Below are 27,219 nucleotides of genomic sequence, written 5' to 3'. Positions count from 1 at the left end.
GAATAAAAACTACAACAAAGTGCATCAACACTGAGAAACTGTTAGGCTACGTTTCCTACTGCAATCAACTGCTTTTCATGCCTTCAGTCAGCAGAATAAGTCCAAAAACGTGTGCGCCGGACGGACTACACTTCAAACAACGATTGTTTACAAAGTGAAACAGGTCTGAATAGGCAGCCATGCGCACTTTAGCTACCAGACGCCTTGCACGGATGATTTACAGTCAAATCAAAATTAACTGGAAATACCACATTTGGATTAATATAAATAAACTCAGAAATGAACGGATGCTTGGGGCAAATATGCCATCAAAAAATAATGTATTAATAATATATTTAGAATGCCCTTGAGTGAGTTTACTCTATCACACATGCTGTTTAAAAAAATTACTAAATGTATAAAATGAGCGAGCACATCATGAAGATTTTTTTCCAAACCGTGTTTTTGTCTTTTCCTGAATCACTATGGTAGGCTACACATAAAACTAGGGGTGTCCATGGTTAACCGATTGACCGATTAACCGTTAAAAATTGCGTAACCGAGTGAAACATTTTACTCGGTTAAGTGGCGTCAATGACGTGCTTTGAATTTAGTTGTAATATATGTTTGCACCCCTAGAGACCGCAAGAGCGCTGCCAGACATTTGTAATATCCACAAGAAGAAGTCATGACCAGCTTTCTAAGCGGGCAAAGAAAGCGTGGGAGCACTTTAAAAATGAGTGACGGGGCGAAATGCAAGTATTGCAATGCAGTGCTTACCGCATTTTTCAGGCTATAAGTTGCTCCGGAGTATGAGTCGCATCAGTCAAAATATGCGTCATGAAGAGGAAAATAACAAACATCGCACTGGACTATAAGTCGCATTAGGGCAGAAGCAGAGCGCGAGCGCTGTGCATAACGGAGCAGAAGAAAGAAAGTTTTAAGTGAGAAACTTGTGAATGACTAGAGAAAAGCAGACGTTACTTTAACTGTAATGAAGAAAACAAAAAAGCTAATCGCGGACTGAAAGCAAGATGGCCAGAGCTGAAGGGACGAGTCCACAGATGCTTGAACTCTCTGCCGGGAGAGGCTCAGCAGCCGCGCGAGTCAAACGCTGTCTGTGTGAATCATTCTCGGCTGCATATTTTACTAATGCCCTAATCATGCAGGCGCCCTCACCTCGCGGCCACTTGCATTGCTCGTGAACTAGAGCGCATCTCATCCTAATTTAACGAAACTCAACGTACGCCTCGCAGACATGAAATAGATCTTAAGAAACTTGAAATGTCTTTTAACAATTTAAAACGAAAAGAAATAGGCTACTCTGATTATGTAATCCATGATGTGCATTTCTCTCTATAGGCGCGTTCACTACGGAGATGGTGGTCGTCAAATTAATAAGCTAAAAATAACCCTGACGCACACTATGGTTAACCGAGTATTAACCGCTAAGGGCCTCGGTTAACGGTTAATGAAAAACTTGAAAACGTGCAGCCCTACATAAAACAAGTGTTTATATTCCCGCTGCGGATTAGCACCGTATCTGTGCGACTCGCCATAGACACAAACAGAGAGAAGTAGATCCGGCTGCAATGTTCTTCAGCTAGACACATGCGGTAACGGTTCTGTTTATGAAGCGTCAGAGCGCCAAAAGTCATGGCTTAATTGCTTTTTGCGTATTTTTGAGTATTGGTATGATTGCATATGATACTGATCTTGTACAAAAGTTTATATAAGTTTATATTAAGTAATAACGTTTTAGCCAGAACACTGTCTATTTGGTGAAAATCAAAGCCACACCAGTCCAGAACTAATTCGCATCTCCAAGCGATTCGATTCAAATGAATCTGTTTTGAACTATTGACTGAATGAATGCCTGCCATCTACTGGCGGTTTTATTTTCATATTTATACTTTGCATGGACTTTTTATTTAAAATATTAAACTTTTAAAGTTCAATTTGTACATATTGCTAACTTCAAAAGCTTACATGTAAAACATTCACACAATATTATTTTCACATGTAAATTTCACTTCAGATAGCTTCTGTGCCACTTCTGCAGTGCAAAAATGTATCTTTTGATGCACATCTCATTTGATTGGAAACAGTCTGATTGTGTCTAATTGTTCTAACTGAATTTATTGTTTAAATTAACATTTTAAAAATAACTTTTCTACTTTAATTTAAGAAATTGACAGATGATGCATACATTTAATAAGATTAGAAAACATTGCATAATGGTAAAAAATGCCCCTAGACATTAGTTTAAAGGGACACATATCGTCCTGTAATGGGAAAGTTATAATTGGAATGCATTTGATGGATTAGAAAGTACTCCTAAATTGTAGACTGTGCTCCTTAATTTTTTGTATTAGGAGCACAAGTGCTCCTCAAGAAAAAAGTTAGCGTAGAGCCCTGCGGGGCGGCGTTTCCATGGTGACGCATCACTGCTGGCCACGTGACACACCGCAGCAGCAACAGCGCTGAATGAATGATGATCTGCTTTTATGTAATTTTTCCATTTTTATTCAGAATATTCACAAATTTGTGTTAGCTATGGCATGAAATATCTGATATTCCCATTGTCAAATACATGCAAGTGGAAGTATATTGTTGTTTAAACACCTTTATAACGATCGCGTTAGTTGAGCTGTATGCGTGATGGGCGCCGCCGAATTTAGTTTGTGCCGCAGACGCAGTTCAGAAAATCGCATCTGCTTCTCCCGAAATACTTAAAAGTAAGTGGCTGGTGAACTGGGAATAGAATAGAGTAAACATTGAAGTTACTTACACAATGTGTATCTGATATGAATAAAACGTGTCGAATTATAATGGAAAGGATTATTATTACCTCTTCCATAGACATCAGTGTGTATTTTACAAACGCTAAATGTATTGTTTTTTTAGAACTTATGTGAATTCATATGTTTGAAACCTAAAATAAACAGTATGTGGTTGAAAACACTAAAAGGTTGTGATGACAGCTCTGAGCGCGTCTGTCTCCGGCTAAATTCAACATTTGGATTTAGCAGTTGATCATGTGATGCACTTGATCATACGCTCCAGGGACCAGTCTAGACTGATTACAACTGTGTGATCGTACGTGCGAAAGGCTTAAAAACAATACATTTTCTGACACAAATTTTTAAAATGTAGGCTTAAATCTTTTTTTTTTTTCTGAGAAATGATTGGTTTTCACTGAACACGTAGTCATATCGTATCGATATCGAGATATCTGGCATAAAAATCGAGATGTAAAATTTTGTCCATATCGCTCAGCCCTACTCCCCGCACACACATAATAAAACGGAAACAAAACATAACATAAAATCGAGGCCTGTGGCCTGTTGCACAAAGCTGGTTTAAGTTGTTACCCAGGTAAGTTGGAGATTAGTTTGAGCAAACTCTGGTTTTTCGGGCTCAAGAAGCTGGATTGGTTTTTAGGGGTGTTTATCACCATAGTAACTTACACTACACGGCTAACCTGCTCTGGAGCAGGTTTTATTCTGGGTTTGAGATCGCAAACCCAAACTGGACCAATCAGCTGCAAGTAAAGACGCAATAAAGCCACACCCCCTGTATGTCCCGATCCAAATTAAAGAAGTTTACAATGAAAAGTGGGGACACTAAAATTGTCATCCAAAACTTATGACACTAAAATTATGATCCCATTCTGACTTTTTAGTGGGAACACTAAAATTAGTAATCAAAATCAAAATCTGTTGCAATATTGTCCTGTTTGACACTGTGAAGCTGCTTTGAAACTATTGTCATTGTAAAAGCGCTATATAAATAAAGTTGATTGATTGATTAAAAAACCTTTTAAAATGAAATTGTGGATCTTTTGGTGCTAATTATTTATTATATTTATATTATAATCACTTTGAATTCATATAATATGTTCATATAAATATTATTTTAATTGACAAGTAGCCATATAGTAAAATAAATATAATACATGAATTTATAATTCTTTTAAACAATGTCTATTAATTTGAGCTCTTTGTGAACCTATAATTATTAGGCATGTTTCTTTGATTCACAGCATTGATATCTTTTCAAACAGCTGCAGCAGCAGTGTTTATTCCTGCTTTGTAAACACATTTATTTTCAAAATAATTTTCAAAACGATCTCTCAATCTTCAGAAGAGAAGTGAACCTGAGTGAAGTGTGAGATGTCACACTTTCAGGTGCACATGCTTCAGAGTTGATCGCTAACTCTGGATTAAACCTGAGTTGACAGAGAAAGTTTATACCGAGCTTTGAGAAACGGTTGAACTTGATCTAAACCAGGTTGGATTTATCTGGATTTGTCAACTCTAAACCTACTCTGAAACTCTGAGTTTGTTCAGGTCCTCTCTCGTCCTTGACTGGTGTCGCTTGTCCTTAAATGCCTCTGAGCTCCCTCATGAGAGGACTCGAGACCGGTGTGGCTCGCAGGTGACACTCTTTCGCAATCACGTCCCCGGTCTCGCTCGCTCCTCCCATGTCTCTCGCTCGTTCACCTCGCCACAGCAACCTTTGCGGTTATAAATTCTTGCTTTATCATGTCATGATATTACTGCAAATGCAATTACTCATTCAGCCCTACTACAAACTAATGTCCAAGTGACTATAGCCCCGTTTCCACCAAAATTACCCGGAACAATTTGTACCAGGAACTTTTTTACAGAAACTTTTCTCCCCCCCAGACCTGCAGCTGTCTGCCTTTCGACCGCGATAAAGTTCCGAGAGGATTAGGCAAATTAGTCCGGTGATGTAGGACTGCACGCGACTGTTCCTCCAAGCCAGTGACGGACCAGGGCTGTCACTTTTCGATATGCATGCGAAGATGACGTGAAATATCCGTAATCGAACTATAAATAAACTATCCGGTTTTTAAAGTGCCATGTAGCGCAATTGTTTTTACTGTCGGTGCGTTTACATGGAGCACTGCAATCAGTTTAAAAGTCCAATCTGAAAGAAAATGCTCCATATAAACACCTGATCAATCGTAATAAAAATGCCCAAACTGAATGAAATTGTAATCGTTTTGAGATGGGTGGATAAACCTTTTCATGAATCGATCAAACTAAACATTTCACCATGTAAATGACCTGACCGGATTACTTTTGAGTGTGCGTCCTTATGTGATGTACACAGCGCGCGCCTTCACCACTGAAGAGCACACGTCGTGCTCATGCACCAAGCATGACAAGAGAGGAAAATACATTTTTCTGAGGGAGAAACTTTTTATTTCATAAGAAGTTATGAAGATAATGTTGGCATAATGACACTGTCCCTAAGCCTATGTAAGCAAACAATCATTAACTACTTCAACTGCGCCTGACATTAGAATTTATTTTTTCTGAGATGATTATTACACTTTACAACAAATGAATAGCTTTTCATTTGTAAATGAAACCGTATAAGTCCGTATAAGTCCCTATAAAACCGTAAAGTCCTGGTGGCCGTTGAGAGTTGCTATGGCATCCGTAAACACATTCCAGCTGCTGGAGATGACGGCGTTGTAGATAATTGAATATATTCGAATGCATTGCTTGATATTTGAATTCCATTCGAATTAGATTTTTTTCAATAATGACAGCCCTAACGGACAGTAATCATTTTTGTGTGTAGCCTACCGATTGAAAGATTTAGTGAACTGTTTACATAAGACGTTATCTAAACCGATTTGGTGTTTACATGTGATGACTTTCAATCGCAATCATTTTGTCACATAAGCAGTTTGTCTGCCACATCAAAAATGTCGCCGCTGTTTTCTCCAGCAGCTGGAGTGTGTTAACTGTAGCCATAGCAACTCTTAACGGCCACCAGGACTAATACAGTATTATATTATAAGCTATTTAATTGTTTAAATAATCATCTGAGAAAAAAAAAAATTCTGTCAGGCGCACTTAAAGTAAAAACTGCCTGGGGCAATATACGCTGTGTCATTACTCCAACATTATCTTCATAACTTACGAAATAAAAAGTTAACCCCTCAGAAAAATTAACTTTCCTCTCTTGTCAACATGAGCGCGGCGTGTAAGACTGATTATTACTGAACGTAGACCGAACCTCGCAAAAGACTTTTAAAAATGCCGAGTTGAAATAAAATGCTGCGTCAGCTCAACCAATCAGCATGTTCAGCGCTCAAGTCCCGCCCTCGAAAGTTCCTGAACTTTGAAAAAGTACTACCGGGCCGGGCCGAGCAGGGCCGTTTGGAGGGGGAAATATTTACCCGGAACTTTATTTAGACCCTGGTTCCTGCGGTCTAAACACACGAAGTACCACCCAAAGTTCCTAGTTCCTGGGTAAAGTTCCTGTGGTGGAAACGGGGCTTAAATGTTGCCATGCAACAACTTTAACCACCATTTTAGCTAGTGATATATGAATACTGAAATGTACAACTTATTCCACAGTGATGAATAGATCCATTTTTTCTAGTTATTTATTCATTATTACTAGTATTATTTAATTTAATCTTTAATAGTTGTATTCACTTGCAATAATTGTTAACTTATACAAAACATTTAATATTTTCCTTAAGAGTACTGCATGGATATAAAGGGCTGCAAATAAACTTTAATACAAAACAAACAACAATTTAAAGAAATTATTACAACTCAATATACTGGGAAGTTCACACATGTGAACTTTGTTTTTGTTTTTTTAAATGGGCAACATAAAGTTCCAACTTCTACCAGTAGGCCTAACTTTTCAAAACTTTAAAAACTTTCTTCCAATTCCCCAATTAAAAGTTAAATATAACTTATAATTCATAATAATTAATAACTTATATTATAGATATAAATCATCTAAATGCTCAAACTAAATGTCTTATCAAACAGAAGCTCTCGAATGTCACTCGGCACCAATACAACTACGAAACAATTTAAATTAAATGGAGAAAAGGGATATGGGAATGCCGATGGAGGGTAAAACAAAAACAAATGAGTGACAGTATGGATCCTCGTCCTTTTGTGCAAGTAGGTCTATTTCTGCATGCTTCTATTTAATCTTAAAGTGTGATCAAAATAAGTACACATGCACCGATGTATTGGCTGATGATATTTATTGGTTAATTTAAAACCACTAGCATATTGACTATAGCATAAAAAACGCTGATGGTTTATTTAATTAACTTGCGTAAAGGCACTACGTCTGTTGCATAATCCAAAGTTTTCGTCTGGGTAAAATAATTAAAATACTTGCCATGAAAGTTTATCCTTTGCATGTTTTTAAGCCTGGCAAAGTAAAATATTCAAGCGCAATACCTCAATTCTACTCACTGTGAGAAAACAAACAAACAAACAAAAAAAAACATAAAAAAGCCGGAACTATGAAAGTGTTTTGAACACCACAGTGTTTTGATTACTTTTATTTCTGAAAACTACCTACCGGAAAAGCACTGTATTTTATTTGTATCTTTGTTCTGTTGTACTTATGCATTTGTGTTGGCCTATTGAATGGTAAATGGATCCATGTTCAATAGAATTTATTTGATGATGCAGCAATAAAACTAATCTAGTAGTATACCTTAATGCATGCGTTTTAGAACTTTTCTCATTTAAAGAATTATGAAAACAAAACACTATTATATTTTAACGACAAAAGTTTAGATAAGAGAGCAAGTAACAAATATCATAATCAGACAATAGTTTGTCAAAATCAATATCAACTAAAATAAAAAACAAATCCTAGCATCCCTAGAAATAAGATTTGTGCAAAACGGGACAGCACAAAGAGCCTCTGTTAAACTAAGGCCACTGTCAACCACATTTGTGGAAGGATGTGATGGACAAAAAAGATGGCATCTGACATACCTATGAACTTTCAGAATAAAGTTAACCTCAGGGAAACAGCAACAAACCAAGACCTCATTTAAGACACATATCTGTGTGTATATTGCATTCATATCTGAACCAACTGTACTTTTATAAAGGCTACAAGTATAAAAGCACCAAAGCTGAGCCTTCAGGTGACATTTAGGGGAAATCTAACAGCCTGCCCTGTATTTACCTGGTCAGAAATCATTCATCTGGCAAAGGCGAAAGCATCCTTCTGAAAGATTTAAAGGGGGGGTGAAACACTCAGTTTCAGTCAGTGTCATGTCAATCTTGAGTACCTATAGAGTAGCATTGCATCCTGCATATCTCCGAAAAGTCTTTATTTTTTTTATAATTATATAAGAAAGATGCGCTGTTCCGAGTCTTTCCGAAAAAAGCCGAGCGGGTGGGGGCGTGTCGTGTGAGTGGAGCTAAATAATGACGTGTGCAGCAGCGCGCTGCAGTGAGGAAAGTGATTCGCTCTGTGAGCAAAGTGATTCGCTCTGTGAGCAAAGTGATTCGCTCTGTGAGGAAAGTGATTCGCCCGCCGCGTGAGGAAAGTGATTCGCTCTGTGAGGAAAGTGACTCGCCCGCCGCGTGAGGAAAGTGAGTCGCTCTGTGAGGAAAGGGATTCGCTCTGTGAGGAAAGTAATTCGCTCAGTGAGGAAAGTGATTCGCCCGCCGCGTGAGGAAAGTGAGTCGCTCGGTGAGGAAAGTGATTCGCCCGCCGCGTGAGGAAAGTGATTCGCTCAGTGAGGAAAGCGATTCGCCCGCCGCGTGAGGAAAGTGATTCGCCCGCCGCGTGAGGAAAGTGATTCGCTCGGTGAGGAAAGTGATTCGCCCGCCGCGTGAGGAAAGTGATTCGCTCAGTGAGGAAAGCGATTCGCCCGCCGCGTGAGGAAAGTGATTCGCCCGCCGCGTGAGGAAAGTAATTCGCTCTGTGAGGAAAGTGATTCGCCCGCCGCGTGAGGAAAGTGATTCGCCCGCCGCGTGAGGAAAGTGAGTCGCTCGGTGAGGAAAGTGATTCGCCCGCCGCGTGAGGAAAGTGATTCGCTCAGTGAGGAAAGCGATTCGCCTGCCGCCTGAGGAAAGTGAGTCGCTCTGTGAGGAAAGTGATTCGCCCGTCGCGTGAGGAAAGTGCTAATACAGATCGACCGCCGGCCTATCAGTGGGTAAGTCAGTAGCTACTGGTTATATCACCTGTTTAGAATCCTACAAGCCAGCGCTTTGATGGGCGTAGGCTGTTGCTTTCGCTCTCTCCCTCGCTCTCTCTCACGCGCTTCCGGTAGAATTGTCCGTAAGGCCCATACAAGGAAATTCCGCCCCCACTAACGTCAATGGGGACGCATGATCTCAAAAAACTTGCCGAAACTTATGACTAACCGGAAGTAGTATTTTTGACAAAGAAATACTCCCATCAAACGTCCACCTTAACTTTTGAAACTTTGTCTATGTTTAGTATGGGATTCCAAGTCTTTAACAGTGTAAAAAGATCAGTATGCATGAAACAGCATTTCACCCCCCCTTTAACGTTACCTAGATTAACAAATGCAAATCTAAGTAACGTTAGCGTGTCATCAATTCCTCCATATTAACCAGAAACAACTTGATATAAACCCCTAACGTTAAATACTGAGCTCGCCGAGCAAACGAATCAGGGTTAAACTGATTGATAGTGGCAGCTAAAGCGGACCTTACCTGTCTAAATGGCTTAGCCATTCATCGGGGTCGATCGGACTCGTTTAACGCCTCCATCGTCACGCAAAAGTCTAAACCCGTACTACATGACTGAGCAATGTTTGCTGGATAACTATGGTTAGGCATCTCATCGCTGGCTAATGTCAGCCCCCCTCCCCCGACAGGAAACCAGCCTGATGGCTAACTGACAACACGCTAGTCATGGGGCTTCATCATCATCATCATCATCACCACCACTATCAACAGCGATACCAGCCAAACACTCCCATCAGACTGATGTGATGATACACTTCTGCAATCACCAGCTGGCCGACTTTCTGTTGGTATACAACAATCGTTAGGCTAACGTTAAGCAAACCACATTTGCTCCTGCGGTCTGACCTAGCGGAGCTAACGTACACGGGGGTTAAGTTACCTGTTAACTACTAACAGACTGTCCTAAAACATTACAAATGCTCGCGAATGAGGCTTGGGGAGTGTAACATCAGGCCGAGATGACCGGATAAGCTATTTGGTGTATCAATAAAGATCGCTAACTAACCTAAGGGAAGTTATTAATGGGCTAGCCGTCTAGGCCAAATCAAACTAGCCTGAAGCTTCTACCGTTACCACACAAGCGATTAGTAAACAAACATACAAAGTCCCTAGGTTTCATTCAGACCTCTACAAATGTCAAAGACTCACCTTTGATGGTGTGATCTTCATTTAAAGTCCCAGATCCAGTAAAGTGAAGCGACTGATCCAGTTTCTCTGCGCTGCTTCCAATGAGACACCCCTAGTGTACTGAGCCAGACGGGGCTAAATGCTTTTTATTTTAAATGGCAGACGAAACAGCGTCTTTCCAGTTCGTTTTTGCCTGTGTCAGTCTTCATTTGTGTATTAAGCATGGTTTATAGGTGATGGAGTGAATGCTAGCGGCTAGTTAGCGCTCTTTCTCAGTGACTTTAACGAACGCAGCTAACCAGCTAGCGTCGGAAACGCACATTCAAGATTCTTCGCTTCTGGAGAGGAGGAGATGCCAATGAATTGTTTTCGAAAGCAAAATTAGTGACTTAAAACAACGACGTGCAGATATTATAGAAACAGCTGCATAAAAATGTGAACAAAAAAAAACGTTAAGCTTTTCTGTCAGTTTTCACAAAATGGCGCGCGTTCCAAACCTGCGCAGCGGACCGGCCCGGCGGACCCGAGACACGGACGACTAGCCCACTAAATATATTCCTGACATCCCGATTCTTTGTCCAGGTGTCGTTTTCAGTCAGACGCGGTTGGCGAAGCCTCTCCAAAATCGACACTGTTACGAGCGCGTGACTGCATTATTCCGGCGGGAAGCGAAAACATTTGAAAGATTAAAAAAGCAACTGACAAAATGGCGACAGCCTGGGCTGTTGCTATGGCAACTGTCAATCAAGCGGCCGAGTACCCGGATGTTCATATGACGATTCGTAGGGGGAAGCAGTAAAGGTTGTTGCACGCAATGTGTCAATCAAGTAAAACGTTCACAAAAACTTTACACTGAAAATCATTTAATTATTTGCTAAAACGCCGAGGAATTTTAAGCAATATTGGGCTTCTTTTTATTTTGCGCTTTACTGACAGCTTAGACAGAGTTTGTTCAGAATCAACTACATTATAAAAATGTTATGTTTAAACAATAATGATATATAAGCACCTTTATATTTTAGGTAAAACATACTGTATGCAATAAGTAAAACATATAATAGTTGATACAAGGTTAGGATCGGTAACTTTCTAAAACACTAGAGGACATTGCACGTTTATCCTGATTCTCGTTGTGTTTTGTCAAGCTTGTCTGGCTGTATGCTGTTGAAAGTTTATTAAAACTTTAAGCATATAGCCTAGTCTTACTTACCAATGTCTCTCGGGTCTGTGATTAGTGTTGTGCTTATCACTTGTCAGCCGTATATTTTTGTATGCCCATTTAATTGTCCTGGGGGGAAACGATGCATATGGATTGTGATGTAATGTTAACGGTGATTTAGTTCTTATCAAACATGCACATTACAGTTCAGATGCAATATATGAATAATTTGTCTATTACAGCACCATGGACAGCAGCTCTGCACTGAGAAATAAAAACTGTTGGTGGAGACTTAATTTGAATAGCCTACTTTGCTACCATTCTCCAATTTATCTTATGAGATAATGAAACAATATTAACAGAGAAGTACAAAGTTGTCAAATCTTTTGTGTCAAACATTTGTAAAATGAATGATTTATGCTGTTAGCTTCCTTTTAGCTTATGGTCAGAATTATTGGTACCCCAGGTAATTAATCAAAAATGGCAGTAAAAAATTATCTGGATTGTTTATAATTTTGATATTAAATTTTTAAAAAGTTCAAAAATCTAACCTTTCATTGAATTTGAAAGTGGGGGGAGGGGGTCATATTATGAAATTTGTATTCTCCAAAACACGTTTTATTGTTATACGTTTATACATACAATAATATGTTTAACAATTATTGGCACCTTAAAATTAAAAGTAATCTCAGAAGTAGGCTATATTTCCATTAATATGTACTTTTAGTCCACCAGGATGACTAGGAGCATGACATTGTCCTGCTATGGCTTCTTATTTTTACAGGATTATAAATATGAGGGGGGGGAAGGCCAAGGTCACTTAATCATTCATCACAATGAGTAAAACCAAAAATTATAGTTCTAAAGCGCAGCAAAAGATTGTTGAGTTTCACAAAATAGAAAACACTAAAGTATTGAAATTCCCATTTTCACCATCAGGGCAATAATTAAGTTACAATCAACTGAAGATGTTACGAATCTGCCCGGAAGAAGACATCTGTCCTTATCGTCCTAATGCACGGGCACGGCGAGGAGGAGAGTTTGAGTGCACAAAGACTCTCCAAGGATCACACATGGAGAATTGCAGAGATTAGTTGAGTCTTGAGGTCAGAAAGCCTTCACAACATCTAACAACCCCTTTAATCACCACATGTTGTTTGGGAGGGTTTCAAGAAAATCCTCCTCGCTCATCCAAAAACTCCAGCATATTCAGTTGTCAAACATGACGGGACCTTCAAAAGAGACCTGGTTCTGTGGTCAGAGGAAACTATAAAAAAATAGCTTTTTGGCAGTAAACACACCAGATGGTTTTGGTGCAAACAGGGTTAAAAAGAACCCCATGTCCACGGTTAAATATGCCGCTGGATCTTTAATGTTGTGGGCCTATTTTCTTGCTGGAGGTCCTGGACATCTTGTTCAGATACATGGTATCATGGATTATCACAAATAACAACAGATAAAAAAATCAAAACCGTTTGAATGAAAGATCAAAATCATAAACAATGCAGATTTATTTTTACAATCAAGATGCCAATAATTCTGACCACAACATTTTAAATGTATTGATTTAGTAAATAACCTTTGTAGAGTTATAAATACAAGTTTGAGCCCAGTTTATAATTTTGAAAGCATCCTAAATAAATGCCATGTTTGCAAAACACACACACACGGGCAAATAATGAGTGTTCAACATTGATAGTAATAAGAAATGTTTCTTTTAGAATGATTTATGAAGTGATCAAGTGATATTGAAATAATGGCTGCTTAAAATTCAGCTTTGCCACCACAGTAATAAATAACATAAAAAATGAAACAGCCTCTCACTTTCAACTGCTTTTATTACCAGCAAATGTCTGAACATGTGTAAATATTTGTATGAACCATAAAGATTAAACAACTGAGACTTAATCAAAAAAAGGAGGAGCATAAGAGACGTTTCAAAAAAACTTTTAGACCTCAAACTTTTGAACGGTAGTGTATAATTACTGTAGTGGAACTGTGAACATACATGGAAGAATGGTCAACAAAACAGCAAAGAATGAAAAAACACTTCCCTAAAAATGTACACTTTATTTGAACTAGGAGTACAAAACAATGTTCAGTATGTACAATACTTGCATGACCACATTCAACCTCTTTGGTTTGATGGATTAAATGCACAGAATAAGCACTTAAGTGTGGAAATGCAGCAACACCACTATGCAAACTGAAAGCTGAAAGATTCACAATTTTAAAGCCTGCAAGTAAATACCATTAAAAATGTACTGTACCATTCAACAACAACGGTGTTCAGGAGAATTCACTAAAACTAGCTACAGTATTGTCAAAACACTGGCATTTAGCTAAACCGTAACAATATAAATAGAACATAAAAAAAGTTTACCATATTTACAAGTAATGCTTAAACCAGATTACATATAATTCTGCCACAAAACAATGTAACAAACACACAAAACAGATGATAATCTGAGAAAAGAGGGAGTGTTCATGTACATTATTGAGATCAATGTCTATAGTCGTTGAAAATGATACGCTAAACAATCTAAGCAAAAGGCACGTTTTCATTTACAAACAAGCATTGGTCCCGGCATCTTCTTACTTCTGAAATCACAATATGTCATTTGTCCAGTGTAGACTTTTTAACTTTAAGTCTTTATAAAATGCTTATAAGGTCTAAATGTTGGTAAAGTATGGTCTTCTGGATCCCAATAAATATAATATAGGGATGTTATTTTGCTCACTGACTTGTTGAAAACTAGCCAAGTGCTCAGTATAAATCTGAAAATCATGCTTCACATCATGCCACAGATTAGGTACTATGTGTCACTCTACAGGAAAAGTCCATTGCAGATACTAAAGGCCACAGTGTTTCTACCATGTGAAATTGCAAGTACAGAATTTGCATTAACTAAATACCTGATACACACAAGTAAAAAAAGAAGAAGAAAAAAGCAGTTTTTTAACAAAGAGGTTTTTTTTCCCCCAGAGGGGATCAAATATGAAACCCAACATTGCGAATGAACACTTTACAGACAGGTTTCTGAACAGGCTTGATCTTCAACGCAAAAGATTCACACATTTTACAACACACATTATTAACGAAATCCCCCGGCACAGGGGAGGCACAGACACGTTACAGATGATGGTGGAGATGTAACTGACACAGCTACTCGGGTCCTCCATTACAGCTTCTGATTTAGGTTTTTTTCACAGATTCCACCAATTTTTCACTCCTTCTCTCATGGATCTCTTATTAATCCTGAGGAAAGACAAGATACATAACATAAAAGTTTAGTTGGTTGTTAAGGATACACTTTGGATGCTTTGAATTGATCAAAAGTAACAGTAAAGACATTTACAATGTTCTAAAAGATTCGTATTTTATCAAAGAATCCTGAAAATTTTACAGTTCCACAAAAATATTCACACAGATAATTAAAAAAATATTTATTGAGCAGCAAACCAGCATATTAGAATGATTTCTGAAGGATCATGTGGCACTGAAGTAGACACTAGAGTAATGGCTACTGAAACTATTAATAATATTTCACAATATTGTTATTTTTACTGTATTTTTCGATCAAATAAATATAGCCTTGGTGAGCATAAGTGACTCCTTTAAAAACATTTTCCAAAAAAAACCTTTTAACAGTAGTGCAATTCATAACAAGAAACTTTTTAACGGTAGCGTAACACACACACACACCCACACCCACGTCGTGTTTCCATGTTTTATGGGGACTTTCCATAGGCGTAATGGATTTCATACTGTACAAACTGTACCTCCTATCCCCCTACTCCGCCCCTGCCCCTAAACCTACCCATCACAGGAAACATTCTGCATTTTTACTTTCTCAAAAAAACTCCATCTGAGTGATTTATAAGATGTTTTCCTCATGGGGACCTAAAAATGTCCCCACAAAGACAAGAATTTCGGATATTGCCATCTTTGTGGGGACATTTTGTCCCCATAACGTAGGGATTACCAGGCCACCCGCACACACGCACACGCACACACGCACGCACGCACGCGCACACGCACACGCACACGCACACGCACACGCACACGCACACGCACACGCACACGCACACGCACACGCACACGCACACGCACACGCACACGCACACGCACACGCACACACACACACACACACACACACACACACACACACACACACACACACACACACACCTTAGATGAAGCCAGGATTAGTCTTTGTTCAATTAGGACATTTAAGTAGCTTTTATAAATGTGCCTTAGAGAGAAGAAGAAAAAAAACCTTACTGGTGCGCATCTTGAGAGAAAACAATGGCACTGACATATTTTAAGATATGCCAGTTGCTTTCAGTTAAAACGGCTCAAACATGCATTTTAGTCTCGCAGACGTTGGTTTCAGAAATCCGTTCCCATCTCACCTTGAATGGCTCCTTTGACATTACACGTCAGCTTTTTGACTTTGATTCTCCTCCAGCTTTTTGCTCTCCTCCGCTGATCCGTCTTCCTTTTCTCCAGTTTTCCAGGATCCTTGCCTACTTTCAGATTAAAAGTTACATAATCTACCATTTTAAACAAATCTGAATGACATAGTTCAAATATGCAAATTGTGATGAATGGTCACATCTTTATAAATCTATTTGAGACGTGGATGACATTCCAGTACCTGAATTTCTTCATATACAGCCAGTAGGCCAGTGCTATCGCAAGAACAGCTACCATCAGGCCAAAAACAATGCCAATAGCCAGTGCCGTCTGGTCACTGTAGTCATCTTTCTGATCTGCTTAAGAAACAGATAAAACAGTCAGAAAAAGAGAAGGACAACTAATGAGAGGGGGAAGAAAGACAACTGGAGGAGTGCTATATTATAAACCTTTAATGAACTAAATAAAAGTAAACAAGACACTGATGCAATATTTGTCAGGATGCTGGGCATCTCAGCACCTTTGTTTTAGCCTTTCTTAAACAAAATAGACATAAAAAGCATGTATTAAATTGAGTACAGGCAGAGTTTTAGCATACACTCTCTTCCTCTTTAATGCTAACCGTACACAGTGCCAGACCTGATTGTAGATAACAGCTCAACGTCTTACCTTGTTTGGCAATTTCCAGGTCCTCAACAACTGTAATCAGATATAAAAATCATATTAACTTCTATTCGTATTGAATTCTCATGGAATGAAAAGCCCACTGCATATAGAACTGAAGAAATCATAGAAATGAATAGAAATATATATACACTGTCATTCAAAAGTTTGAGATTGGTACGTTTTTATAATGATGTTTTTAAAAGTAGTCTCTTAGGCTTACCAATGCTGCATTTATTAGATTAAAAAGTAACAGTAAAAAAACAGTAATATCATGAAATGTTATTACAATTTAAAATAACTATTTGAATCTATTTTAAAATGTAATTTATGTGATCAAAGCTGAATGTTCATCATTATTACTCCAGTTTTCAGTGTCACATGATCCTTCAGAAATCATTCTAATAAGATGATTTGTTGGTCAAGAAACATTTATTATTATTATTATTATTATTATTATTATTATTATTTATCATCATCATTGGTGGAAAACACTGTTGTGTCAATTTTTTTCAGGATTCTTTGGTGAATAGAAAGTTCAAAATAACACCATTTATTTAAAATATACTCTTTAGTAAAACTGTAAATGTCTTTACTGTCACTTTCGGTCAATATAATGCATCCTTGCTGAATAAAACTATACATTTCTTTAATTTCGTTCCCCCCAAAAAAATCTTACTGACCCCAAACCTTTGAACGGTAGTGTATTATGTTACAAAAGCTTTTTATTTAAGATAAATGCTGTTCTTTTGAACTGTCTATTCAAAGAATCCTGAAGGGGAAAAAATTACACAACTGTTTTCAACATTCATCATAATAATAATAAAACAATTCTTGAGCAGCAAATCATCATATTAGAATGATTTCTGAAGGTTCATGTGACACTAAAGACTGGAGGAATGATGCTGAAAATTACATTTTACACCATTAAAAAAAAATATAAAAAAATTAAATAACTTTTCTGTTTGAATATATTTTAAATTGTAATAATATTATTTCACAATATTGCCGGTTTTATTTTTAATGAAATAAATGCAGCCTTGGACTTATTTTAAAAACATGGTATGTATATTTATAAGTGTATATGGGTTTTCCAACCCTAAGTGAAACAGCAATGCATATAAAATCCAGATATCCAGCTGAGGTTAGTTTTAAAAATTAAACATTTGTCCAAAGTTAGCCAAAAGATGTTTGAGTCAAGTGAAAGCATGTGTTAGTGAGAGGACAGACCAGCATCCCGACAAACAGAACAGAAGAAGAGGATGAGGAAAGGGGAACTCCAATGAAATCATTTTTAAATGCTGTAATGCTACTTTGCCAACCAAACCATTAAGACAAAACTTTGATTAAAAAGTTGGACTAAGTGTGTTTGTACTGTAAATTATATTCTAAGGTCAACAAATAAAGCTTCACAAAAATGTGCTAGCTACTTACATTTACATTTATTTACATTTATGCATTTGGCAGACGCTTTTATCCAAAGCGACTTGCATTGCATTCAAGGTACACATTTTACATTTTTGTCAACTCTAATACTTCATTATAGTTATTATGGTAACACTTTACAATTTGTTAACAGTGAAAAATTCTAAAGCATTTATCAAGCTTAATGTTTATTTCACAATACTAATAATAACATTTGTATCTGCTAAGAGTATTTCATGGACCCGAGTTGTACTGTTATTACCATTTTTAATACTGTAACAAATTAATTGCTCATTGTTAGTTATTTTTAGTCAATGCATTAAAAAATAAGATCTAATTGTAAAGTGTTACTGTTATTTTATTTGATGCAAAATAACGTTTTAAACACAAACACTATCTTGTTGGGATGTGAGTTGACATGAATAAATAGGTGAGTGTCATTTCAGATGTCAAACACTGCCATTTACAAATGTGTTTCTTTTAAAAGTTGTGTCTTAATGATTTTGTTAAAAATTAACCATTAAACAACTTTAAAGGAGAAATCCTGTGATGGTTCGGAAGTCAGACAAGAGTGGAGAGGAGGTTACACTTACGTGGTGACACATTAATGCTCTTATTTACAGAGCCCAAGGAATTAGAGACCATGCAGGACACGGTGAGATTGACCTTTGGAACGATAGTGATCCTGTTTATAACTTTGCCATCCACATAAGCACTCTCAACAACCTGCAAATACAGCACATAACATCCATTAACATGACACCAGACTAAAACATTACGTCTGTACTCAAGTATTATAAGAGACATTAAAAACACAGATGCAGGAAGTACAGGCTGTTGTGTAAAGGATTATGGTCACCACTAGAGAGCGCTATTGCCCTGTGCACTAGTATATTCCCTTTTAGGTCGGCATGCACTTAGACAAAGAGAAAGCACACGGTAGACAGACAATGAGGTAATGCACATCTGACATCTCGTGAGTTGCACTGACAGCTCAATTTGTGGCAATACAAAACCACATAATACAGGAAGTATGTAAAAGCATCATCATTTTTAATTGCTTCCTCTGTAAACACTCATTCATGCACACTAGATGTCTGGTGTGTTTGGACAGTGACCTTCTCCTAGTGCTTACTGATATGGGCACTATAACTGCTTTGTTTAACAAAATACATTCTGTCCCAGTGCTACTGCGAGAACATCTTTATCAGTTCAAAAATGTCCTGCTGGCTTGTTCGAAATAAAAGATGCTCAGTTTTACTCTTTTCAGGTTCTTTCACTGTTGATAACGGCAATAAACCTTGGAAGATGAATTCTAAAAGAGCTCAGAAATATCATCATAAAAGATTTAAGGCAGGCTCAGTTTCAGGTTTTAATAATAAAAAAGGATACTTATAAAGCCAAAGAAAGTCCTTTAGTAACTGCAATAATAAGTATTAGGTTGTTACATGGTACATTTGATATATACAAATTCTTCTATCACAGCATCATGATTCACAGTGAACAATTATAAATTCACTCCTTGCTTCGAAAAAAAATGATGCCATTTTTTGGCATTGTCCTCTAGTGAAACATGAACATCTGGCAAATGGCACGATGAACACGAAAAAAAAAACTGAAAAAAACAAGGAATTTATAAAGAAATAATCCAGATGTTTAACAAAACATGATTCCTTGGAAATATTGGGTCTCTTTCACGAAGCATGCGTACACAGAAATTTGTGCGTACATACGATAAAAAAAAAAAAACACTATGCTGTACAACAAGACACAATGCTGTATTTTTTATCAAATAAATGCAGTCTTGGTGAGCATAACTGAATTCTTCCAAAACTTTTTTTTTTAATCTTTAATTTTTATTCATTTAGACTTACATCTGTGCCATTGACACTCCACTGTACTGTGGGTTTTGGAAAGCCTTCAGCCTCACAGGTCAGGACCTTGTTCACGGTTCCAGTACCACGCTTCTTGGTCAGCTCCTTGATTACTGGAGAACCTGCAAAAACACTCAATGTCATTAGCTATCAAAAATGGTCATTCAAAACAGTTTTCTAAAGCATTTCTATGATTTACAATGTTCAGCATCTGGAATGTGGTCAAGTGCTAAAGCAAATGCTTATTTTAATCAATTAAATATGCATCTTACCTTGAACTGTTAATTCAAATGTTTGTGTCTTCTTGAGGCCAGCCATGGAAACAACACACTCATACACACCAGAGTCGGAGTACTTCAACGTGCTGATCTTGGACAGGCTATCCAGCTTCATATTGCCCTAGAAGAGAGTTTCAGCATTTGTCAATGACTAGAAATCAGCACAAGGATTAGTTTTTTTTAACAGGGATGAGTAGTGACGTGTGCCATGGTTTTTAATGAGAATATTAAAAAAAAAAAGATATTCATTTTCTACCTTTCTCCAAGATGTTTGTGTTGTTCGTGAAGATTTAACTTCTAGGGTCACCTCAAAGCTCTCACCAAGACCCTTGAAAATCCGGCCAGTGGCGCTAATAACCACATCAAGATCTTTTGGGGAAAAGGACAAAAGTTCTAACAGTCACAATTTAAAAAAAATTAGTCACAATAATGTGCCTAAGCACTGGCGTCACTGCCACCCCAGTGGCTTTAGGGAAACTCTTTAGGGAAACTCTGTACTTGAGACAGAGAATAAAAAAATTAAATTAAAAAAAAAAAGTTACATCAAAACTGTGACAAAGTTAATTATGTCTGAAAACTGTTCTCTGCAACAAGGCTTTTCTCAACCATTTTAAAAATAACATCTAATAGTTATACTATGCATTACACTTGATTTTATTAATTTCTTCCAACATATTTGCATATTTTTAACTGCATATTTTTGCACATAACAAAAAAAAATATATATAAAATAAAAATGTACCTACGGAGAACAATAGGGCGCAAGCCCTAAGGGGGTGAAATATAGCAATAATGAAAAAAGAAAGAATCCTAAAGTATTTCCTTACATTCAACTGTGATGGTTACAGAAGCTGCCATATCCTCACTGTCCACCAGTGAACATTTGTATTCTCCAGTGCTTTCCCGGGTGACATTGGTCAATGTGTATGTGTTGGACTTCACAGTCTTTTTCTCTCCCTACAGATAAAGAAAGGCAGATTAGGCAGCCGTTTGAGTTGAAACAGCCTTCATTTCCTGACTGACACACAAAGTGAACACAGTTAATCGGAGAAGATCTACCTTCACATAGAAGATGTAGCTAGGAGGTGGAGGGTTTCCATCTGCCATGCATTTGAGGGTCACGTTGTCCCCTTCCTTAAAAGGACCCTGGGACACCACTTCGAGAATAACCTTCTCGGTAGGGTCTGTAGAGAGAGGATTTGTGTAAATCAAGGAGGGCAGCACAGAGAAGCCCTGCCAGAGCCCATGCAGATAAGGGCACTTCAGAGAAGCTCCTTATGAGCCAGAAGAGGCCCTTCAGCTCAAGAGTTGAGGCTTTGAGAGTGCTCTCATGGCGTGAAATGCTTTTGAGAGTTAGCGGTGGACTAGTACCTTCACAATAATAGCCAGAGGCAAGACAAAACCCCATTCAACATCTAAACGCCCTGCTCCTAAAAGGCCAAATTACATATCTTATTGGACGAAATTCAACAAGGCATTTGATTCTGATAAGGCCTCTCTTTCATGGCTACTTCAAATGGAAGGAGTTATTCTGAATAACCCTATAAATTATGCTCAATAGTAGACCATTAACCACTTCAGTTTTGAATACATTTGCTTTTAGTTAAATTGTTTGGAACAGAATTAGAGGAAAGTAGAAGCAATAGGATTAAAATCTTGCCAAAAATGGCACAAATAGGAACAATTTTATCCAAACACTACCATAAAGAAAAAGAAAGCAGTACAACAAAAAACACTTACAGTTCACAGTGAAGGTAAGAGGGGAGGAATCCATGTTTGCAGACCGGATGTGTTGAATCTGACAGGTGAAATTGGCATTAATGTCTCCCTTCACTGCTGTATACTCAAGGGAAGAAGTTGTGGCAGAGAGTCCAGTCTCTTTATCAACATCCACAGTTCTAGAGATTTTAATGGCTGTAATCAACACAAATAAAATGTTAATAACGGGAAATAAATATAAAGAAATAGCACTCAAAAATAATAATTCTGTAACCATTTGCTCTTTAACTCTTTTCCTCTATGTTTTATGAGAAAACGCTTCACTGAGAGTGACAAGTTATAATGGCTTTCTGTGTTTTCCCTGTTTATGGGGTAGGGGGGCGCTATTACGCATCTCCTGAACGGGTACAGCATCTCCAGATCAAAACACAGGAAAAGAAGCAGAAACGAGAAAAATACTGCGATCATCAACGATAAACAAACATATAAATCAAAACGGCCTAATGTTACCGAGTGAAATGTCGATGCGGGAAGTGGTTAGGCTTTGATGAACATTGACGAACTCAATGCACAAAGCTAGAATAAAACGGTTTAAAACAGAGAGTCTGTTCTTTCTTTTGATATATTGCATGATGAGATATCCATACAACAAAACATTCATGGGGGCCATGAAATTGTGAAAATGACCAAAAACACTGGCGGGGAAAGAGTTCATTTGTAACTAACTTTTTGACTTTCTTTCCTCCATGGAACAAAAACAGAGAACCACTTTCATGGATTTTTTACTGTGCAGAGTCGAAGTACTCTCAGAAGTGTTATTCCGCCACACATTATAGTTCTCCTTTTTAATCCGCTTCGAGAAGCGCCACGTTTTATTTTATGTCACCATACTTGATCGTTTAACTATTCGTGTAACTTTATTTAAATAGGGGAAACGTGGGGGTGTTTGGTTGCTTCTAACTTGATCTCTGTTTGGTACCATAGTGAATGAACTGGGCTTAGTGGGCTAAGCTAAATGCTATCAGATCGTCACCGCGCGTCAGAGCGATTAAGTGCACACACTCAGATGAGATAGGTATGTATCAACTCGTTTAAGGGAATAATAGTTTAACATGAAAAAGCGGTGAAGTATCCCTTTAATGATTCTTTTTTTTAAAATCTCATTTAAAACCCATTATTAAAACAGTTTCTAATCTAATTTATGTCATACAGATTTGAAATGAAAAGAGGGCGAGTAAATTTATGCAAATATTTGGGTGACCACCATATTTCACTCTACCTGCTCCATCAGAGATAAGTGGAGTTTTGTTCTTGAACCATGTGATGTTGGCAGCTGGATTGGCGCCTTCAGTTCGACACTCCGCTAACTGATGAGACAAAAATTAACACCACAATGTTAATGTGAAAATGTATTAATATATGAAACTTCCAGTGGAGACAATAAGAATTTGTCACGTCTCTAAAATCACATTCATGCTGCATTCATTGCAAATAACCATTTCTTTTCATTCTGTTGTGTGTCAAATACACATACCGTAGTTAGTTTGCCAACTGCCATCGCAGTCGTTTGGTTCGTAATCTTAGGTTGTGACGGAAGCTCTGAAAAGAAAGGAAACTGTTAGTGTAGTTCATAAATACATTCAATAATTGTAGCATTTAGTTATCTGACATAAATATGAAAACGTTCTATGGTGTACGATTCTTACTGTAAATGACCAGTTGAACAGGGTACTCAAAAATGTCTTCCTTAACCACCATGCAGGTGAAGGTTTTCTGATCCGCCATAGTCACTTGTCTGATGACGAGGCTGAAATCTTTTTTGATGCTGACTCTGCTCTTGTAGTTCACATCGTCTGAAATGGTGGCATTCTGATTCACTGGTTTCACCAGTATTTTGCCATCGATGTCCTAGTGCATGTAAAAAGCATGTTTAACAGAGACAACTACAATTATGCTATTCATACATTGACATTCTTGTTTAAGTGTAAACACTGTGGCTCTAAAGTGCCTTTAAAACAATTCATTAGAATATCAAAATGAACCAATAATATCATTAGGTTGGGGGAAGGATTTCTCAAAATAAGCCATTTGGTGGCAGCAGTTATCTTTGGGATACCTGTTTGGAAATGGTTATTTACGTGAAATTACACACAGCAAATTTAACAAATGATGAGTAAATCTCAAACGTACATATTTCCATTTAACAAAGTTGACATCCGCTTCCACGACGCGTCCATCGTTGCATGGGATTTCAACGGTCTCTCCATACTTTCCGGTGACAGATTCCAAGCCACTCACTAATAGGCACAATTTAAAAACAAAAGTGAGACCGTGAATAAAATGTGTTGCGAAAACATCTTATGATGGTTACATTAGATTCAGGAGAACTCTAAAGTAAATATATCCACATGTACAATGATATTCTCATATTGTTACAGGTTTGTATTTTTGCAACTAAAATGCTTGATTGTAGATCAAGATGTGGCAGGTTCAGTCAAGCTTTACATTATGAGGCATTTCTGTGGAATTCTGTGGAAAGGATGCGGCTGTGTGTCTCAATCTTATCATACTACTACGTTTATCAGAACTTCTATTGACAGTTATCCATCCCAGCTGCTGACGTCCTCTTCTCAGAAGTGCAGTCATGACACAACAACCAGTTTTACTGGCTTTGGTGTTTGTCTAGAAATTGGATTCAGAGCCTTGTTCCAATTTGAATATTTAGTTTCAGGTGAATCTCATGTCAAGTTGAGGTGTACTGAAAACCCAAAAAGCATGATTTGAAATGGTCAAAAGAAACATTTTGTCACTTCACCGATTTGGCATTAAAAAAAAAAACCTAACCCTTAAAAAAAAAAACTTAAACACCCCCCTCCCCCTCCCCCACCCCTTAAAACATCTAGTACAAAAGTTTGAAACCAATTTTTTACCCATATTGGCGTCATTAAATTGTCAGCAATACTAAATAGTTATTTTATTTAGTGACTGTTTATCAGAGGACAACAGACTTCTCTCTTTCAGCAAAAATATTTCTCTCTTTACAAAAAAACCCTCTTTGAATATACAAATCAACCTGCAAATCAGCCTGGCAAAATTTAATAATATTTACATAATATTAAAATATTGAGGGTCACAATGAAAAGCCACCGCAAACACTTCAATCACATTATATTTAAGTTATACAGTGAAGACTATGCAGTGTTACTTTACATTTGATTATTCTCTCTGTACCTGAATACAGTTAGATTTACATAAAACAAAGCACTGCTTATTGTAAATAAGTCATTTGTAATTTGTTTATCATTTTGATAAGCGCACTCTCAGATTAATTCTTTACAAATATAGCTATTCAAATCATCTGAATATAAATATACATTTTTTTTTTAAATAGCAGAAAAACAAAATACTGGAATGTCATTTTTCCAGTATCGTGCAGCCCCATTACAACTCAAAATATTTTAATCCATTTACTTATCTGCCAAGTAGCACTGTATTAAGTGAAAATGTACAGTAAACCAGTCAGCACTAAAAAAATAAATCCCTTCAGGATCATACAAGACCCTGATTACAAACCTGTCTGGATTATTTTGCGATTAAGACCTACTGGCTGTATATTCTCCCTTAACTGTAACAGAACAGAATACATTTGTAAGACCTGGACAAGCTGGATCGACCCTGTTATATTTCAATATAACAGCGGCCCTGTTTTTTTAGCACGACACTTATACTGATATACGGTCTTGGGTGACACTGAAGCATTAAGTAGCAGTAGCACATAAAGCAAACGGATGCTGGCTGACACACTAAAAGAGCCAAGGATTGGGTGTCAGATTGCCTCAGAGCTTCAAAACCAGCGTCAGGTAAAGTAAACAAATGACTCTGTTTGTCCACTCCCAACACCTCATCCCTCTGCTCTTTGTTTCATGAGCAGGTGCTGCTGCAGGAGCGTCTTCATGCACCTGTTGCTAAAACTCGATGCTGCTGAAAATCTCTTGATGGAAAATATTATGTCCTAGACCTAGAAACTGCAGCGTGCTAACAGATTATTCGTTGAAAGCATACAGAGAGACAATAGGATTTTGTTAGCTTGTTAGACAGCTGTTTTTACACCCCCAAGTGTAATTCTCTAAAATAAAACTGATGTTGTTTTGTTGGGCTTCCAAAGGTCAGAGAAAACAATGGAAAAATGAAATTCAATAAATGCATGAACTTCATCTCCAGAGCGGTTCTGACAGTCACTACATGAGCGTTTTACCATTTCAAATCAAACACACAAAAACTCAAAAAGTCTTAACGGCAGCGACAAGATAAAAGTTTGGTTTAACTTGAAGAAATCGTGACAGAAATATGACTGTCACAGCATTTCAATACTAACACTAATAATAAAAACTTTTTTTTAAATAACCTCTTGAACCACGACTTCTGGCAAGTTGTGTGGATAGAAATGGACATTGAGACAACTATGACATCGCATCAACAGATTCAAGGCATGATTATAGCAGCACGTACCTTGAACTGGTCACAAATAGAAATTTGATCATTTTTGACAAGATTATTCGTCTTTTGTGTTAATTTTCAGCTTTCATTTACAGTTTTGGTAGAAATTGATAAGGGAACAATGACACAGCACAACCCAGAAAAAGATTATTTACAACTGATTGAAAATTTTATGTAAATGGCAAAGGCCACACCAATCTGTGAGCACTTCATTTTTCTGGGCTTTTCATAGAAGATCTCTAAGTCTCTCTGGTAACTGCATGCTATAGTGTGTGTGTGTGTGTGTGTATTAATGCTGACACGCATGCATGTGGGCAGGTGCTGTCCTTTAGCCTATTTCTCAGGTCTGTGAGAAAGCTGTAGGCATACAGATCTGTGGCTGGAGCTGTAGCTATACAGATATCACGTCAATATGTTTTAATAAATGAATAATGGATCTGATTAAAATCACTCTATTCAGTGTGGAAAAGTCACACTCACAAACTTTATTTGCTTCTACTGTAGAACACTTGATGGTTATCTAATCAAAATATGCTACAGTGATGTTACAAAACACGAATGAGTTTCTGGTTTGTTTATATGTTTCTGTCAGCTGTTGAAGATATAGTTTGATTCTTCATGTCACTAGCTTCAAATATGCAACTGCATAAAAGCGTCCAGAGGGATATAAAAGAATGCAAATAAAGTTAGATGGTACAAACGTGATATTAAACGTTTGGGTCAGACTTGCGTGTGATTTTGTTACATTGTTTTAACTGCTTGAGGTAACAGTTACTAATGTTAGCGTCAGCCTCGATTGCATTAATACAGCCTCTAGTCAACAAATTATTAACTTATAGTGATAGTAAAGCAGGTACAACTGTAGTGTACAACATACCGTTTTCTTGTCTGTTTTAAATCCGTTTTTGAAGTGTCCCGCTTTGCTGCGCGCAGTCTCACGTGTCAGTCGCTATAGCAATGGATGCAAGTATCGGGGCTGTGCGAGCACTTGTTCGCACACGATTGCTTGCAGTCTTAAGAATTTATTTTGTAA

The 27,219-nt window shown here is 37.5% G+C and overlaps 2 protein-coding genes across 7 annotated transcripts in view; both read right to left on the bottom strand.

Moving 5' to 3' along the window:
* dyrk1ab (dual-specificity tyrosine-(Y)-phosphorylation regulated kinase 1A, b) overlaps nucleotides 1–10,888 on the bottom strand; it is a 29,197-nt gene extending 18,309 nt beyond the window's left edge. The window contains exon 1 of one of the 2 annotated variants that reach the window (XM_067451197.1): nucleotides 10,173–10,888. The gene's annotated coding sequence lies outside the window, so the exon portion shown is untranslated. Of the gene's footprint in view, nucleotides 1–9,488; nucleotides 9,625–10,172 lie in introns of those variants that run through there. The other variant, XM_067451198.1, reaches the window with a different exon arrangement.
* A 2,253-nt stretch (nucleotides 10,889–13,141) lies between these two features.
* The window catches only part of alcamb (activated leukocyte cell adhesion molecule b), a 46,040-nt gene continuing 31,962 nt past the window's right edge, over nucleotides 13,142–27,219 (bottom strand). For 2 of the 5 annotated variants that reach the window (XM_067451192.1, XM_067451196.1), the window contains 15 exons: nucleotides 23,880–23,986; nucleotides 23,396–23,597; nucleotides 23,224–23,288; nucleotides 22,969–23,056; nucleotides 21,711–21,884; nucleotides 21,030–21,154; nucleotides 20,798–20,927; nucleotides 20,227–20,339; nucleotides 19,965–20,091; nucleotides 19,693–19,814; nucleotides 18,412–18,544; nucleotides 16,400–16,429; nucleotides 15,972–16,086; nucleotides 15,727–15,843; nucleotides 13,142–14,569 (listed from right to left, as the gene is read on the bottom strand). In XM_067451192.1, the coding sequence (XP_067307293.1) occupies nucleotides 15,747–15,843; nucleotides 15,972–16,086; nucleotides 16,400–16,429; nucleotides 18,412–18,544; nucleotides 19,693–19,814; nucleotides 19,965–20,091; nucleotides 20,227–20,339; nucleotides 20,798–20,927; nucleotides 21,030–21,154; nucleotides 21,711–21,884; nucleotides 22,969–23,056; nucleotides 23,224–23,288; nucleotides 23,396–23,597; nucleotides 23,880–23,986 (1,628 nt within the window). In that variant the 3' untranslated portion in view covers nucleotides 13,142–14,569; nucleotides 15,727–15,746. The remainder of the gene's footprint in view (nucleotides 14,570–15,726; nucleotides 15,844–15,971; nucleotides 16,087–16,399; nucleotides 16,430–18,411; nucleotides 18,545–19,692; nucleotides 19,815–19,964; nucleotides 20,092–20,226; nucleotides 20,340–20,797; nucleotides 20,928–21,029; nucleotides 21,155–21,710; nucleotides 21,885–22,968; nucleotides 23,057–23,223; nucleotides 23,289–23,395; nucleotides 23,598–23,879; nucleotides 23,987–27,219) is intronic. The other 3 variants (XM_067451193.1, XM_067451194.1, XM_067451195.1) reach the window with 3 other exon arrangements.

Source organism: Pseudorasbora parva, chromosome 8 (assembly GCF_024679245.1).
Source record: "Pseudorasbora parva isolate DD20220531a chromosome 8, ASM2467924v1, whole genome shotgun sequence".
Lineage (NCBI taxonomy): Eukaryota > Metazoa > Chordata > Actinopteri > Cypriniformes > Gobionidae > Pseudorasbora > Pseudorasbora parva.
Note: the sequence above shows the minus strand (reverse complement) of the source record. Positions and strands in the feature narration are given on the sequence as shown.